Consider the following 18267-nt stretch of genomic DNA (forward strand, 5'->3'; position numbering starts at 1 on the left):
CATAGGGCCTAATACAATGCTGCATTTACTGAATGATGAATGATAAGCTAAACAGATAACTTGGCAGAGTGGAGACTATGCTATATTCACAACTTTATCGAGAAGTTTAGAGATGGTTCATATTGCTTCTTGTCACACACAAAAAAACTTTCCACAAAAAAGCACACCCATCTATACCCTTCTTCCAACTGTGGATTTTGTTAAACTTACATATGCAAATAAATCCATTAACTTCCTTCCTGTCTGTTATAGTTGCTCCTATTGTTGCCTTCATCATTGAAAAATTGATACAAGGAAATGAGGATGAAGACATCTTTCTATAATATAAACCCAATATATTAAGAAAACATGATAAAATAAAGCACAGAGGATTTATAATCTTTGTGGGTTTAAAAATTTAAATGAAAGATGAATTGATATAGTTTTAATAATTTTATCTCCTATCATAGCTGAATTTCTTCCTGACAATTAGATTGATTTAGTTGAAAGAGTACATGTTTAGAATTATCTATATAACTTTAAACTTCCCCTCCATCATTTACTATTTGTAATTTCAGATCTCAGTTCTTTATTTATAAGGTGGGGATAATAATACCTTACTTTCAGTGTTAATATTATGGGTTAGACATGAAATGTACAACAAATAGCTTTTCCTGTCAGGAATCAAATGAGACACTTTGAAAGTGGAAGTAGTCATACATATCACCCATTTTCAGTCACACCTAATATTCAATTACAGGATGAGTGCAAGTTTGAGCTCTCAAATAACGCAGCCACTTTCTACATACAGTTTTTCTAACCTCTAAGCAGAAAGTTTCTTGCAAGTCTCTGCTTATTCTTTTTTTTTTAGGTATTGGGTATTGAACCCAGGTACTTAACCACTGAGCCACATCTCCGGCCGTTTTTTAAAAATATATTTTATTTAGAGACAGGGTCTCACTGAGTTACTTAGGGTCTTGATAAATTGCTGAGGCTGGCTTTGAAATCAAGATCCTCCTGCCTTAGCCTCCGGAGCCACTGGGATTACAGGTGTGTGCCATCACACCCAGTTCTGCTTATTCTTATTATTTATCTTTTCTCCAAGTTTTCAAATTCAGTCTTTCTAGGCATAGGACCATAGCCTGACTCCAAACATTGGACATCTTTCACTCTCCTTTCCTTCTCCTATTCCAAATTTCAGGTAATCTTTCACACCTTTGCTAAGTTTACTTTGACCTAGTATCTCTTTCTCAGTATACTTTCCTGCTGCAGTGCCTGTCGGAGGAATCCAATATCTTGCCTTTCCCTTCTAATAGAGAGTGTTCCTAAACTGCATGTATCTCTTTGTATCACTTTCTGTTTCCAAGTTTGTTGTCTCTACAACTCTACACATATATTTTGAGGATGATTTGTGGGCCTATTTCTGGTGTTCCTGAGTACAAAGAAAATAAAATTTAGAACTTCCTTAACCCAGGAGTAGTGTTTTTAGGGAGAGAAAATCCTAAGTAAATTCAGCTGTTGCCATTGTTAATGCAGATAGTGGTCTTTGTCTCTTGTTAATATAATAATGATTCCTCTAGTATTTTGTGGCATGATAGATGGGAAGTAAAATCATGCAGATGATTCTTTTGGATGATAAGCAGCTTGGAGGATAGCAGTTAGTATTGGAACATAGAATTTCAAATCAGAATGCTTACTTTCAAATGCTAACCCTGTATCATTTGCTAGTTTTATTTCCTTCAGTAAATTAACCTTCCATAAATTACATGAGGCATCCAACCCTTTCTTATTAAATAGTCTTTGTAGTAGAAAATTTGTGCCAACTTTAGGCTAATGTAAGTGTTCTGAGCATTTTTAGGGTAGACCTGGCTAAGTTGTGATATTTGGTAGGTTAAATATATTCAGTGCATTTCCAGCCTATGATATTTTTAATGAATTTATTGGGAGGTAAGCTGATCATAAATTTAGGAACATTTTTACTAGTATCTGGTTACTAAAGTCTTCTCTGAAAGATGATATGAGGGAAGAAATAGTCTGTTCCACCATCTCAGGGAACTGGGATGAATTTTAGCAGTATGTGAGCACAAACTCATTTTCTTTTGCATCTCTATTTACATTCAAATCAACAAAGCCAGAATTATGTGGGAGAACAGGGCCTGCAACCTGTCTTTCTTGATGATCTAATTAGCACCCATACAGGAGAGAGAAAAGAATCTGGTTGTATTCATTAGGATTTAGCAACAATAAACAGGAGTGACTCAGAAGGAGGCATGAATCCTTCCTATAATTCTTCTAAAGCAAACTTTGTAGAGGGCGGAGGTCGGGGGAGAAGAACACCTGCCTCCTTTAAAGGAGTGTAAAATAATATGAACCATGGGAACTCTCCTTCATCTTCTCTTTCTTTGAAAATCTTCTGCACTTATTTCCTTCAACCTACAATTTAATCCTTAATTATATCATGTCATGCTGTTCAATTTCATGTGTGTTACTCACATCTCTCCAAAAAGATTGGGAACAATTTGAGATGACAGATCATATTTCCTCTATAGTAGATCCAGGTGACAAGAAATTCAGTGAGCTCAATAATTATACTATATATTTGGGAAAACTTAGATTGTTTAGTTGGTTATATTTTTAAAAGACACTTGGATTCATATCTAATATCACATTCAAAGTATTCTCTAGGAGCATTAAAGACCTAATAAAAAGAATAAAATTATAAACTTAATAGGAGAAAATATACTAAAATATTTTTGTGATATATAAAGAGGGAGGAACCTCTTTAAAAGAAACTTCAACCACATTTGTAAGGCAAAGAAAATCAATAGATATGATTACTTCAAACTTATGGATTTCTGTTTCTTGGTAAGTATTAGTAGAAGCAAAATGTCAACAACTGACACATTAATATCTAAAAATTATAAAGAATTCTTACAAAGCAATATGAATTTAAAAAATGGTTCTAATAGAACAAAAAGGCAAAGAATATATTCAAGCAATTTATAGACACAAAAGCCCAAAAGGTGGGTAAGTAAAGGTAATAATGCACAAACTCATTAGTAATTAAAAAAATGCAAATTAAATAATGAGTACAATACTACTTGATGCCTGATAGCCTGACAAATAATATCCAGAAAAGAAAAAAAAAAGCCAAATAATACCAAATACTTTGGAATGAATGTTTGTGTACCCTAAATTCATATTTTGCAAACCTAATTTTCCAGGTGATAGTATTAGGTGATGGAATGATAGGGAGGTGATTTGGCTATGAAGATGGAGCCCTCAAGAGAATAATGTCTGTATAAAAGGAAGTTTTCTTGCCCCTTTCACCATGTGAGAACACAGCAAGAAGATGCTCTTTGGTGAACTAGGAAGCAGGCCCTCACTGGACATTGTATTTGTTGGTACCTTCGTCTTGGACTCCTGAACCTTCTGAACTGTTTGAAATAAATGTTTGTAGTTTAAGTCATCCATTTTATGAAATATATATTTTTGTAGCAGCCATAAAAGACTAAGATACGCAATTGTTAGCAAAGGTGTGGGACATATGAAACTTTATTCATTGCATATGAGAGTATACACTGATTCAGTCATTCTGAAGAGCAATTATGTATCCTTTTGTTGAATTAAGTGTGCACATGTCCAACAACCCAATAATTCTGCCCTAAAAGTGCTTTCATGGATATTTAAAGGGATCAGTAAGAGTCTGATTCTTGGGGTGACAGGTAAATGTGCAGGCAAGATATGGCAGATTTAATTAGTAATTATCATGTAACAGTTAATAGCAATGAATTAGATGTGCAGTTAGTGATATGGGTAGATCTTTTTAAAAAAGTTCTGAGCATCCCAGCAGCTTGGAAGGATAAGGTATGAGGATCATGAGTTCAAAGCCAGCCTCAGCAAAAATGAGGTGCTAAGTAACTCAGGGAGAACCTGTCTCTAAATAAAATACAAATAAATAAATAAATAAGGTTCTGGGTAAAAATGGTGAGACAGAGTGATTTATAAAACAAAAGATTAAAGCCTGTGCACATACATAAAACAAAATGTATTTTTATAAGAATGAATACAAATAAAACAATAGTCATGAAGCAGAATAGTTGCTAATGGTTGCTTGCAGGGGCAGCAGTATGGGCTTGTTCGATGAAGAAGAATAAATAAACATGAGAACAATGGAAGGGTCTTGCATATACCTTTCTGATAACATGTCACTTAACTCAGCCTCTATCCCTGAAGTTCCTGCATTCTTAGAAACACATGCTAAACTGAAACTCAAAAGTCCACTTTTAACACAGTTTCCATTATAGATATACCCCTGCCTTTCTCTCACTTCTTTTAAGACATATTCTATTCCTATTTATTTTAATAGACAGAATTTTAGTTAATTTAAAATAGCAATAATGTAAAAGAAAATAGATTTTGAGCTTCTCAACAAATTATACATTTCTTTTTATTCAAAGAATTTATCTTTTTCATTAAAGCATTTTTAGATTCTTTCTTTTTTACATTGAGGAGGTTATATGAAGTCATTTAGGATAAGAGGAGTAGAGAAGATATTGGGATATACATGCACATGCAGGCTTCAGGTTCATTTTGTCATTCCTCAAGAATTGATTGGAAATATCATTTTCTAAGATGCTCTGAATATAAAAGAATGGAAGGAACCATTAATCTGTAAACATTAGTTATTGATTGGGGGATGAGACTGCAAGATAAAAAAGGTGCACAATTTAATATTGATTGAAAATATAGATTATAAACACCATCAGTAATAAGCATATTATTGTAAATACATTGCAATTGAGTACACTATAGACAAGGAGCAGATGGTGACATAGAAAAACGACAATTAAGTGCAGAAAGAAATAAAATGTTGTGGGAGGAAAAGTATTTTTTGACAAAAACAAACCATATACCTGATATTTCTTCCCTTTTAAAATAACTTTGTGTCTGTGTGCTTCTTTATCAGGAAATTAACCTGTACCAATTTTGAGTGATGGTTCATGAGAATCCTAAGCAGAACTTTATACAATTGGGTGTATATTTTGCACCCAGTGGAGTGCAAAATGCTTTGGGGGAAAATGCTGCATTTTAATAAAAATTGCTAGCATTTAACTTGAATGTTACATGTTAGGTCTGGGTTTTCTGTCATTAATAATATATATACAGGTGATATTAACAAAAAATTCCATCAGAAAACTTCTAAAACTCAAACAAATTCAGCAAAGTAGCAGGTTATAAAATTAACACCCATAAATCAAACATGTTTCTATATAGCAGTGACAAATCCACTGAAAGAGGAATTATGAAAACTACCCCATTCATGATAGCTTCAGAAAAAATAAAATACTTGGAAATCAATCTAACAAAAAAGGTAAAAGACCTCTACAATGCAAACTACAGGACACTAAGGAAAGAAATTGAAGAAGACCTTAGAAGATGGAAAGACCTCTCATGCTCCTGGATAGGCAGAATTAATGTTTTCAAAATGGCCGAACTATTTTATATTTTTATATATTTTATATATTTATACAGATTTAATGCAATTCCAATTAAAATCACAATGACATTCTTCATAGAACTAGAAAAAGCAATCACAAAATTTATTTGGAAAAATAAAAAACCCAGAATAGCCAAAGCAATCCTTAGCAAGAAAAGTGAAGTCAGAGGCATCATAATACCAGACCCTAAACTACACTACAGAGCCATAGTAACAAAAGCAGCATGGTATTGGAACCAAAACAGACACATAGACCAGTGGTACAGAATAGAAGACAGAGACAAACCCACATAAATGCAGTTATCTTATACTAGACAAAGGCACCTAAAACATTCAGTGGAGAAAAGGTAGCCTATTCAATAAATAGTGCTGGAACAATTGGAAATCCACATCTAACAAAATGAAATTAAACTCTTATCTCTCACCCTGCATTAAACTCAACTCAAAGTGGATCAAAGACTTAGGCATTAGACCAGAGACACTGTGCTTAACAGAAGAAAAAGTAGGCCCAAATCTTCACCATGTTGGCTTGGAATGTGACTTCCTTATCAAGACTCCTAAAGCATAAGGAGTAAAATCAAGAATCAATAAATGGGATGGATTTAAACTAAAAAGCTTCTCAGCAAAGGAAACAATCAATAACATGAAGAGAGAGCCTACAGAATGGGAGAAAATCTTTACCACATGCACCTCAGAGCATTAATCTCCAGGACATATAAACAATTCAAAAAACTTAACACTAAAAATACAAATAACCCAATCAATAAATGGGCTAAGTAACTGAACAGACACTTCATAGAAGAAGAATTACAATAGATCAACAAATATATGAAAAAGTGTTCAACATCTTTAGCAATTAGAGAAATGCAAATAAAAACTACACTGAAATTCCATCTCATTCCAGTCAGAATGGCAATTATTAAAAATAAAACAACAATGAATTTTGGTGAGGATGTGGGGGAAAAGGTACACTCATACTTTGCTGGTGGGACTGCAAATTGGTGCAACCATTATGGAAAGCAGTATGGAGATTCCTCAGAAAATTCAGAATGGAACCACCATTTGACCCAGCTATCCCACTTCTTGGTCTATAACCAAAGGACTTAAATCTGCATAGTACAGTGATACAGCCACATCAATGTTTATAGCAAATGAATTCACAATAGCTAAATTATGGAACCAACCTAGGTGCCCTTCAACAGATAAATGCATAAAATTGTGAGACATATATATATATATATTATATATATATATATATCTCACAATTTATATATATATATATATATGTCTCACATATATATATATATGTCTCACAATTTTTATGCATATATAATGTATATATATTTATGTATATATTTATATTAACCTTAAAGAAGAATGAAATTATAGCATTTGCCAGTAAGTGGATGGAGCTGGAGAATATCATGCTAAGTGAAATAACCAATCCATAAAAACCAAAGCTGAACATTTTCTCTCATATGTGGATGCTAATTCACAATGGGGGCGTGCTAGGGAAGAATAGAGTTACTTTAGGTAGAGGGGTGTGAAGGGAGGGGAGTGGTATGGGGATAGGAAGGTTAGTAGAATGAATCAGACATTATTACCCAATGTACATGTATAACTGTACCACCAGTGGGATTCTATATCATGTACAACCAGAAGAATGAGAAATTATACTCCATTACATATAATGTATCAAAGTGCATTCTACTGTTATGTATAACTAATTAAGACACATAAAAATTTTAAAAAAGAAAAAAATAATACATATACAGGTAATGTTAACATTTTTGTTGCCCTTTCTTTTCTCATATTCTTCAAAAACTTCCTAAATCTTAAAATGTAGTTTTAGGAAAATAAAAATCACATAGTTTTAGAAATAATTATTTATGGTATAGTTAGGCTTTTCCTTAGGGAAACATAATAATGGAATTGGAAGAACAATGAGGCCTCAAGTCTCTCATCTTTAAATGAAATGGTTGAGTTAGAAATGGTTTATCAGAATCACCCATTCGCTAGTCAGGCAGGTTCCCTTACTTCTCTATCTCCACCTACTCATCCTAGCACATATCAATTTGGCAAGTCTGGTGTGTAACCAAAGAATCTGCAAATTGATTTTCATGCATGTGGTCTGAAAATCATGTTTTTGGAAATAAAGAAAATGTCTTCATAAAATTTCTTCCACTTGCATCATTCTTCAATAAAAAGAATCTTAACAGATTTACCAAAATTTCGCTCATCTCCCGTAAGCGCTCCAACTGGTATGTGCTCTTTTGTCCAGAATTGCTATTGACTTGAAGATCTGAAATTTTAAAGGTGCCATGATAGTATTCCATTTTCTCACCTGTGATGAAAATGGGAAGTAGGAAATTAAAGTATTTGGGCAAATATTTCAGGATCTAAGACATAATTTCAATAGAGCTAATATGAAGTCATAAAATATCATGAGCTTCTTTCTAATTTCATAAAAATTACAATTAAGTTTTATGTTAATAACATTGTCTTGCATTTATTAAGTAGTAACTATGTGCCTGGCACTGTTCTGTTTACTTTATTAACTCATCTGAGCCTTACACCAGCTAAGATTGGCATCACTCCATTTAACAGATGAAGAAAGTAAAATACAGTGGTATTAAGTAACTTGCTCTATGTTATACAACTATTAGGTGACCTATTCAAGTTTTGAACCCTAATTGGTCTGGCCCTAGAGTGTGAATGTTCATTACTTCATTTCCCCTTGCTGAACTGAAATGTAAACCACCATACATATTCTACTGAAAGTAGATTAAATGGACATCCTATAAATTCTGATTTGTAATGACAGACCAGGTATAGCTAAGAAAACATGAAAAGAAAAACTAAGGAAAAAAGCAGTCTGAGGTTGCAGTGAAAACCATTGTAACAGAGATAAGTCATTCAGATTCCTGCTTGGCTATCAGGAAAGGTAAGAAAAGAGAGAGCATTGGAGACTCCTGACAAATTTGGTAACCTTAGGAGAAAGGCTCAGAGAGGTCAAGAAAGCAACAAAAAATTCATGACAGAGAATGGAGTAACCTTTAAAAAATCTGGGTTCTTGGGCATCCCAGTTCAAGTAGAAAACAATGGGTTTCCTGACTAACTTTCACATTTCAATGGGTACAGATTTTCTGATTCTCTTTGGATAAATTCATGTTGCTCTAGCCTTCCTTTTACAGAAAGAGGACATTTTGTCTTTTATTTTGGTTAAGGTCATCTTGACCTGAGGGAAGGTATTAGTTAAAAGAATCAGGAAAGAGGAATCTTAGGACTGTCTCCTAAATTGAACATCTCTTGACCATGTAATATTTTTCTCTTCTTGATTACTTATCTAATATAATCCATATCAAACCTTACTCTCATAGAAAAGGGGCTTTTGTGCAATCAAATAAATTTTTAGTCATTCCCATAAACTACAGTTGGACTCATTACATAAGGCCCAGGAATATGGTCATAATAAGCATGTTTAGTCTCCTAATGGCAATGTCACTCCCTCCTCAAGTCTGTGGAAGGTGGAAAGAGACAATACCATTCAAGTAAGCAGCCTGGGCTACTTATTTTACCACATACATTCATATGAGAATGGCTTTAGAGATTTGTCAAAAAAAAAATGTAAATGGTTTTTATTCTGCCCACAGAGAGATGGCAAAGAAAAAGAAAATTTCCTAATGTGGTACTTGTGTAATCACAAACATACTAGGTAATAAAAATATAATCCTTGCATATTGTTTTGAAAGAATAATTTTTTTCTTTAAAACTTAGTGATGACATCATGTCATACTTTATACATTATTTTGAAATTCATTTTTTCATCGGAGACATGTTTTTCTTTTAACCTAGAAATACTAGTGGGCAGAAAATGGTGATCATGAGTAAAAGAGTCAATTTTCATGACAAATTCATCACAGTTTTTTATTCAATATATAATAGATGGTGAGAGTTGTTTTCTATGGTTACTAGTAAACTAAATTTAAGAATGAAAATTTTTGACATTTTATGTAGATTCTTAGAATAATACTGGATTGGGAACTCTAATGGAATAGAAGATTCATCTACTTTGCTTAATGCTATATCCAGAGCACACAGAAAAGTATTTGTATGAAATAGATATTTAGTAACTATTTCTAATGAAATTACAGAGTAAATTTTTAAAACTCTGAATGGGGACATGTACAGATAAAAGTATAAATTTTACTTCCATACACACAAATGAAGCTTTGCAGATAAATGAAATAAAATTGAGTGAAATACCTAATTTTACTCACCAGAGACTAAGAAGTGAGTCAGAAGGCCAATGGTCAGTGCTACCACTGTCAGTGACAACAAAATGAGAAGCGCAATCATCCATGGCTTTAGCTTTCTGTTTTGGGTGCCAAATCCTACAGGTCTGCAAAAAGAGAAGCCCAATGGTTATTTTCACATTTCAATGGGTATAGATTTACTGATTCTCCTTGGATAAATTCATGTTGCTCTAGCCCACCTTTTACAGAAAGAGGACATTTGTCTTTTATTTTGGTTAAGGTCATCTTGGCCTGAGGGGAGGTATTAGTTAAAAGAATCAGGATCTGAAAATCCTAATGCTGTTCCTTGTTTCTATTTCTATAGGCACTTGGTGGCCAGGTCTGACTGCTCTTAGCAATGTGGTACAAAGTAGCACACGTGCTTCTTGAAAAAAGACCATTCCTCCTTTCTCCAGTGTTTTGTCATCTCTTTTTATCTATTCTTTTAGGATTTACACAGTGACTTCAAATATACTATATTTCTTACCTTATTTTATTTTGAAATATGAAAAATTTCAGACATATACAAAGTTAGAATTATATTTAAACATCTATATGTCAATCACCTCTTTTTATCAATTGTTAATATTGTTGCTGTATTTACTTCATTTTTTGCTGCTGCATTATACTGTGAAATCAGACATCACTACTTTTTTGCTAAATCATTACTAGAATCAGTTAGAATGTGTCTAACAAAATCAGTACCTCATTAAAATTCCTGAAAAATTAATTCTTCTCCAATATCTTCTAAAACTCATTTGGTCTTTATGTTTGCTTTATTGTCCTCATTATATTTACTAATGATTTGTAGAGATATAATCAAGGACCATGTAGTAAATATGGTCATTATATTTTTTAAGTGTCTTAATCTAAAGGAGTCCTGCTTCCTTAAATTATTTTTAATTTTTAATTTTTTGTATTAGGGATTTAACTCATGGGAGCTTAACCACTCAGTCATATCCCCAGACCTTTTTACTTTTTATTTTGAGGTAGGGTCTTATTAAATTGCTGAGGCTGACTTTAAACTTGTGATCTTTCTGCCTCAGCCTCCCAAGCCACTGGGATTACCACCACATGTGGGTGCCCTTTTAATTTTTAATTACAATGGCTTGTTGAAGAGATCAAACTAATGGTCCTTTAGAATGCCCGGATTTATGGACTTGTCTGAGTGCTTTCTTGTGGTGTTAATTAACTTGCTGTTCTATCTCTATCATTTCCTGTAAGCTGGAAGTTAGATCTAAAGCCTTGATTTGATTTTGGTTAAATACATTTGGCAAGGCTACTTCAAATGCAATGCTGCCTTATTGTATCACACCAGGAATGGAGGAAACTCCAATTTTGGAGGGAAAAAAAATAACTCTGCTTTTCTTCTTTTAGCACCTTGTAATTAACAGTTATGTTTATCAAGTATTTGTTTGCTTGAATGCTTATTTGTTTGCATGACTATTTAACTGGAACTCCTCAATAGGCTGCACAGATATTGTTCATCTTTTACTATTAAATCCTAGACAGGTGCTTGATATAGAGTAAGAATTTGATTAATCTATGGATGTCAGGCAGGTATTATACCAATCATATATATTAAATAACAGAGGTTAGGAGAGATACCTGCTTTGTTAGAGTCAAGTGCCTTAGGAGGCCCACTTTATTAGTTTATCATTTCATGTGTGTATATTAACAACCAAATTTCTAGTGGAACAAAAGATATTTCTCATATTTTCTTCACAGGATTTATTGCAATGTTTTGTGCTAAGTATACTTTAATAAATATTTGTTGATTTACAAGAAATTTTTCTTTTGAAAATAAACCATTTTATACAAATGCCAAGATAAAAGGTACAAATAATTTGCCTAAATTGCTAAGAAAATAATAGATTGAGCATAAGAAATGAATGTAGCCAATAAACCAAATAGAATTTGAAAGACCTGAATTCTGTTGAGTATAGAAAATAGCCAACCATATGAGCACTAATTGATTAAAAATGATCTAGAGAATTGGCTGTGAAAAGGCATTGTGTCCTCTGATAGACAAGCTAAATACTTTCAAATATAACAACAGATGGAAGGTCCACAGGGTATGACATTATGTAATCCCCTAAATGGCTTAAAACCCAAACTCAGGAATAAACAAAAATTAGAGATTATTTAGTATAATTTAATCACTTTCCAAATGAGGAAACTGAGGTTCAGAGATACTAAATGGTTTCTCCCATAAAATAGAATTTGTAGTTTCTGAAACTCAGGTCTTCTACCTTTTGGGACACAAATTTATTCTCAGTGCTAGACTGCCTTTCCACTGACTGCATTTTAAATCTTGAATACATTTATCAGTTATGTATTCATCTTTTCACTCACTCATATATTTTCTACTTGTTAGATCTTTCCTTTTCTCAGAGAATCTTAGCAGTGTGACTTCAAGACATTGGAAAACAAAAACAAAATGAAAAAACAAAAGGCTAGAACTCAAGGATATTTACAAGCTTTTTACGCATCTCCTGTTTATAGTACTGTTTCTCTGAGTTGAACAAATGGAGAAAGTGGATAACAGAAAGCTTACAACCCTGCTGCCCAGGAAACTGGGCACATTCTTATGGACTAAATCATGGGTCATGAGAAGAGTGATTCAATATTGTTGACACTCTGCTCAAGTACCACAGAGGTCAAATCTTAAAATCCCATAAAGGGAGCTGTGAGCATCTGGTGGAAAATGTTTACCAAAAACTAGTGTTAAAAACTGATATTTTGGGGCTGGGGATGTGGCTTAAGCGGTATCGCGCTCGCCTGGCATGCATGCGGCCAGGTTCGATCCTCAGCACCACATACAAACAAAGATGTTGTGTCCACCAAAAAAAAAAAACCTAAAAAATAAATATTAAAATTCTCTCTCTCTCTCTCTCTCTCTCTCTCTCTCTCTGTCTCTTAAAAAAAAAAAAAGCTGATATTTAGACTGTTTGTCCTTATAAGAACACCTTGGGGAATACAGGCCATGCACAACATTGAACTGTAAAATCTGAAGAAGCGATGCATTAAAGCTATAGCTATTTAATTCTTTATGAATAAACATTCAGCTTACTACTGAAAGTTTATGGATATAAACATGCAATGCATGGAAACAAAAATGTGTCATCACTTTCCTATTCTGGGGAAAGTGTGTTAGTCATTTGCTTAAAATCATTTCAGATTTGAAAAGACATAAACTTAGTAAAGACTTCTGGAATCAAGCCTATTTGAAAGCACAATTTGGAGCATTTTGTTTGTGTATTTTTTTTCCTGCTTTACTCACACCCATAAAACAAGCACAGGTGTACTGATTTTCTGATGCCATGTCAAAAATTACCACTTTATTTTGCACTGTAAAGAAATATCCATTTATTAGCTCCCAGTTCTGTATGTGGCATGGTTGTATGAGAGCTCTTCTCAAGCTCTCATACAGCTAAAATCAAGGTGATGTTGGAGCTGCTTTTTTCATCTGAGATTTATGATCCTCTTCCAAGCTCACTCAAGTAAAAGCAGAACTCAGTTCTCTGAAGCTGAACTGAGGTCTCTAGATTAGTGCTAGATTCAATAACTCTAGGAGGTGTATGTATACTATAGGATAGGGATCTTGTAGCCATCTTAGAATTTTGCTGACCATAGCTAAAAATATTGACTTTACTGAAAATTGATGGAAAACTGTAACCTTCAAAGAAAGCATGTGAGAGTTAAGCTTCTTTAATTTTTATAGAGGGGAACTATTCCAGAAAAACAGAATTCTATCCTGGGGAGAAAACTTAAAAAGACAAGGGGGATATTTCATTCAGGTAATAATTTCATGAATACAAATTGAACCGTTGGCAATTGAAATGGAAATAGATCTAAAGGTAATCCCTAATCATGAGGTGTACTCTGCATTGGCACTCTGCATTCTTTAAAGGAAAGGGAAAGTATAAATGATTCTTATTCTGAGCAACACAATCTATAATTTCTGTGAGATCCAATTTATCATATTTACTAAGCCTTCATTCAGGCAATATTATTAAGATGGTATAAGGGTGTATTCATGTCATGTTTTTTTTCTTAAGACTCTGTCAAAGAACCATGGTAATAATTGATTTTGTGAATTTACATTCTAAAATCTTAAAAACTAAAAGAGACACACTTTGAAGAATACAGAGAACAATATGGATTGTTGAGGATCATAGTTGGAATATGCAATTTCTCAGTAATTTTCCTATATGTGAGTTCAAAGATAACTTGAGTTAAGCAAAGGATATTATGAGACCCCTCCCCACAGGGATCTGCTTTTTCGATAAAAGACAGCCACTATTTCAACCATATGCCCTTTATCATTTTATCTATATGCTCCAAATCTTTCTTCTTTCAGGTTTAGTTTTCTGCTTTCTTGCAGATATATGTTATCATTATACAAATGCAGGTGCATGTGACTATTATACAAATTCCCATGTATAGATTGGTTATGTTCCCACAACCCTTAATAAAAAGTATTTTGAAGTTCAGATTACACTGTCAGATATAAAAAGGAATAAATTGTTGCACAGCTTACCAGGTCAACCTACAAGTCTACTTAACTCCTAATGTAACTGAACAAAGATGCTAAATGTACTCAAGGAAGCCAATGCATGCAGAAAACTTTGCTTTCCTTTTCCTAGCCTGGGGCCAATGAACCAAAGTGCTGACTCTTCTTCCACCAGTGAAAATTGTGATTCCCTCTGAGCCACTAAATCAGTCATTTCCTACAAGGACAGCAGTCTTTCATGACAACTTTATATGTTCTGATACATTGATATCTGGGTATTCTATAAGTCTCTGAGAATGAATATTTAATACCAAAAGTAATAGGAGCAAGAGCTACTATTTTATTGGTATATTATCACATTTCCTTCTTCAAACACTCTTGTCATTTCACAGGTGAATAACTGATGGATAAATAACTTGCTCAGTATGCAAAGTTAGGATTCAGCTTTATAAAAAAATTTATTTTTATTTTTATCCAATGTGTAGTAAGTTGACATGTTTATGGGATACAGTGTGACATTTCACTACATGTACACAATATATAATGATCATATCAGAGTAACTGTATATTGATGACCTCAGATTTTTATCATTTCTTTGGGTTGGAAACATTCAAAATTCTATCAGCTAATTTTTTTGGTAGAGGTGGTGGTACTGGGGATTGAACTTAGGGGCACTTGACCACTGAGCCATATCCTGGATCTATTTTGTATTTTATTTAGAGACAGGGTCTCACTGAGTTTAGCACCCCGCTTTTGCTAAGCCTGACTTTGAACTCCTGTTCCTTCTGCCTCAGTCTCCTGAGCCGCTTGGATTACAGGTTTGTGCCACCATGACTGACCTCTACCAGCTATTTTAAAATACTTTATTGATTGTTGTCAACCAAAGTTACCCTGCTGTGCTATATAGGAGGAATCCTGTCCAACTGCACACTGGGTCCATTAACCATCCTTCCTCTAATGGCTGAACTCAGACATCCATTGTTTCTATTATATAAAATTGACTTTTGAACATTTTTTTTAAATTTTTAAAACAGGATTACATTACTCCCCTCCCCCAATAATCTGTGGAATTAATGATCTTATAAGATAAATGAGAAGTTTAGTGAACTGCAAGTAGTGGTTATTTTACTGGCCAGAAGTTATTCCAATCTTCCTCATGCTTAAGTCTTGAGTTTGATTTTGCTTTTATATCTCCCCCCTTTCCATTGGATTTAAATTTGTATGTACTTCAAAATATTAAAATCCCCTTCTTTCCCTAACCCAGAGAGGCTTTCACAATAGTGGCAGAGACAATGTGGAAATAAAAAGGGCTATGAGGATGTGTGTACAGGAAAACTCATGAACATACTTGGGGTTGTCTGTAGGCTTAGAAAGATTTTATTTTTAACTTGATACTGATTTTTATGGTGCCAAATGATCTATTTTAATTCTTGATATGTTATGTGTACACACATCTTCTTCCCCTAAAGTGCACAAGATCTTGAAAACAGTGAATAAGTCATTTACTACTGGGGCATCTCTTACGCAGTGTTCCTGAGTAAGTGAGGGGAAGGGATGTTTCCCATATTCATATAGGCTATTAATTACTTAAAACAACTTAAGTATGTTAAATAGGATCCTCACTTCTTAAAGTCTTAGGCCCTTTGATGATTTCAAATGAGAGTAAAACATTTCTGTCCTGGTTTCTATCTATCCTGGAAACTGTTAGAATCCTAGCTCTTAGATACTTGAAAACTGATGGTTGAATTGGATTAAAACATGTTTTACAAGTACGCTGTTTACCACCATATCTCCTAATATTTCTTGGGATGCTCCTGTTGCATAGAAGAATTTTGAAGACATTGCTTTAGTTGTCTTTTCACCAGTGTGTTGCTCCATGAAGAAATCAAGGAAACATATTTCTTCTGTGGGTGACAGTGAGGACTAGGCTTAGAGGGAGGTAAAGTATTGGATAAAATTTCATTGTGTGTCCAGACCAAAGATAACTTTTCTGTAGAAAAGATGAAGAGATTCAGGCTGAGCTGAGTTCAGGGGACTCAAAGAAGAAAAATCAAAAACTCAGAAAAGAGAGACTTGAATTCCTTATCTATCTAGGGAAATGCTTTCATTGTGTTCACAGGTATTAAAATTGGGCAAAATGGCATGGGAGAATGGGAAAAGGAGTATAGCTGAGAGAAGCTTGAGGCTGGCAGAAGAGAACAAAAACTGAAGGGAATTGAGAACACCTTTCTACAACATCTATGTACCTCATCCTCATGGAGGCACAGGTTGTACTCCTGTCCCCTGCCACCTTCTGACAGGTATGCAGTTTATAGCCTGCTGAGCTGGATTTACTCCAAGTTCTTTAAGCCCTGTCTTTTCTCTTACATCTGCCCAACCCTAATCAGTGGTATTAACTTCAGATTCTTACCCTTTTGGAATCTTTCTGTCTTTATTAGTAAAGGGCCTTTTCCAGATTTATCCTAAGATAAAACTGGCACTTAACTCTCACTTTGAGATAACAGCAAAATGGAGTTCTATTGTGCTAATTTATGTCTGTTTAAAAAAAATATTGTTGAATTTAGATTTTTGTTTCATGATAAAACATAATCACATGTAGTTTAAATTCATGCAAAATGTTTGAACTGACTCCTGAGAATGTATAGCATTAAGAATAAAAGCCCAATCTCTGAAGTTATTGAGTCAAATCCCAGCCTTGCCACTTGCTAGCTCTGCAATGTTAGGCAGAATATTTGGCCTTTCTCTGTGTTAATTCCCCTATTTGTAAAATGGAAATTAAATTAATACTTACTTCATAGGATTAAATGCATTAATACATGTAAAGTGACGAGCACATAGTAAATAATTTGTAAATGTAAGCTATTATCAATCTTTTTTGTCATTATTCTTACTCAATAGAAATCAGTCATGTTGAGAATATGAGCACTTTAGTACAAAAATATATATTGTAGGTAATTTTGTTACCAGTTGCATTTGGGATTTTAAAGCCCCACAGATATGCGCTTAGATAGGTATCAGGAAGTACTCAGGTTATTTTTAATATACCATTAATCACCAAAAATGTGTTTTATTGTGGCCTACCATGACACAATAAAATAAAGATACTTTTGAACAAGTAAAATAAAGGAATAAAGGTTTGAGCAAATGAGAGTTGAACAAAACTTCATCATGGAATATTCTACAACAAAAAAAATAGGTAGTATGTAATGTTGTTATGTGGAAGGTATATGTGTGTGTGCGGGCACACACATGCATGTTCTTAGCCCTAATACACTTTTAGTAAAAGTTACAGCCTCACCTATTAAAATTTGTAAGGATTAGAGATTAAAAGTCAGGCTTGGATAATATACATGTATGCAAAATGAATTATTCATATTCAAATCTCTGTCAGAACCTTGTATGATGTAAATATGTCCTAACAAATGACTTCCAAGAAGCTATCAGGTATTATCTCATTTCTCCTTTGTTTGCCCTTTTATTTGTTCTTCCATCAGTGGTATTAACTTCAGATTCTTACCCTTTTGGAATCTTTCTGCCTTTATTCAGAAAAAGAGTCTTTTCCAGATTTATCCTAAGATAAAATTGGCACTTAACTCTCACTTTGAGATAACAGCAAAATGGAGTTCTATGGTGCTAGTTTATGTCTGCTAAGGTTTTTAAAAAAATATTGTTGAATTCATTGTATTTGTTCTCCACAATCTTTTATCGAGCTGCTGTTATGGTTTGGGGCATCATGCTGGACTTACTAAAGTAGAACAAACAAGACATGGTTTCTATCTTCCTGCAACTCATAGTGCAATCTTTAATACTTTTCCTTCAATCTGTGCTATGGGAAATGAAAGGAAATAAGGAACTATTGAAAACTTCTCTACAAATATTTAAAATAGCATGAATAACAAATTTTCATTATGTAAACAAAAATGAGTAAACACACAGTATCTTTATTTATTTTTATGTGGTGCCGAGAATTGAACCC

General features: G+C 33.6%; 1 protein-coding gene across 1 annotated transcript in view; it reads right to left on the reverse strand.

Annotated features, from left to right (window-relative positions):
* Nucleotides 1-18267, reverse strand: part of LOC124082246 (transmembrane protease serine 11A) — a 51861-nt gene that overhangs the window by 29981 nt on the left and 3613 nt on the right. The window contains exons 2-3 of the mRNA XM_046428720.1: nucleotides 9760-9881; nucleotides 7705-7823 (exon numbers count right to left, since the gene is read on the reverse strand). Of these exons, the coding sequence (XP_046284676.1) occupies nucleotides 7705-7823; nucleotides 9760-9881 (241 nt within the window). The remainder of the gene's footprint in view (nucleotides 1-7704; nucleotides 7824-9759; nucleotides 9882-18267) is intronic.

Source organism: Marmota monax, unplaced genomic scaffold (genome assembly GCF_021218885.2).
Source record: "Marmota monax isolate L192 unplaced genomic scaffold, Marmota_monax_Labrador192_F-V1.1 WCK01_AAM20220418_F8-fsc00132, whole genome shotgun sequence".
Lineage (NCBI taxonomy): Eukaryota > Metazoa > Chordata > Mammalia > Rodentia > Sciuridae > Marmota > Marmota monax.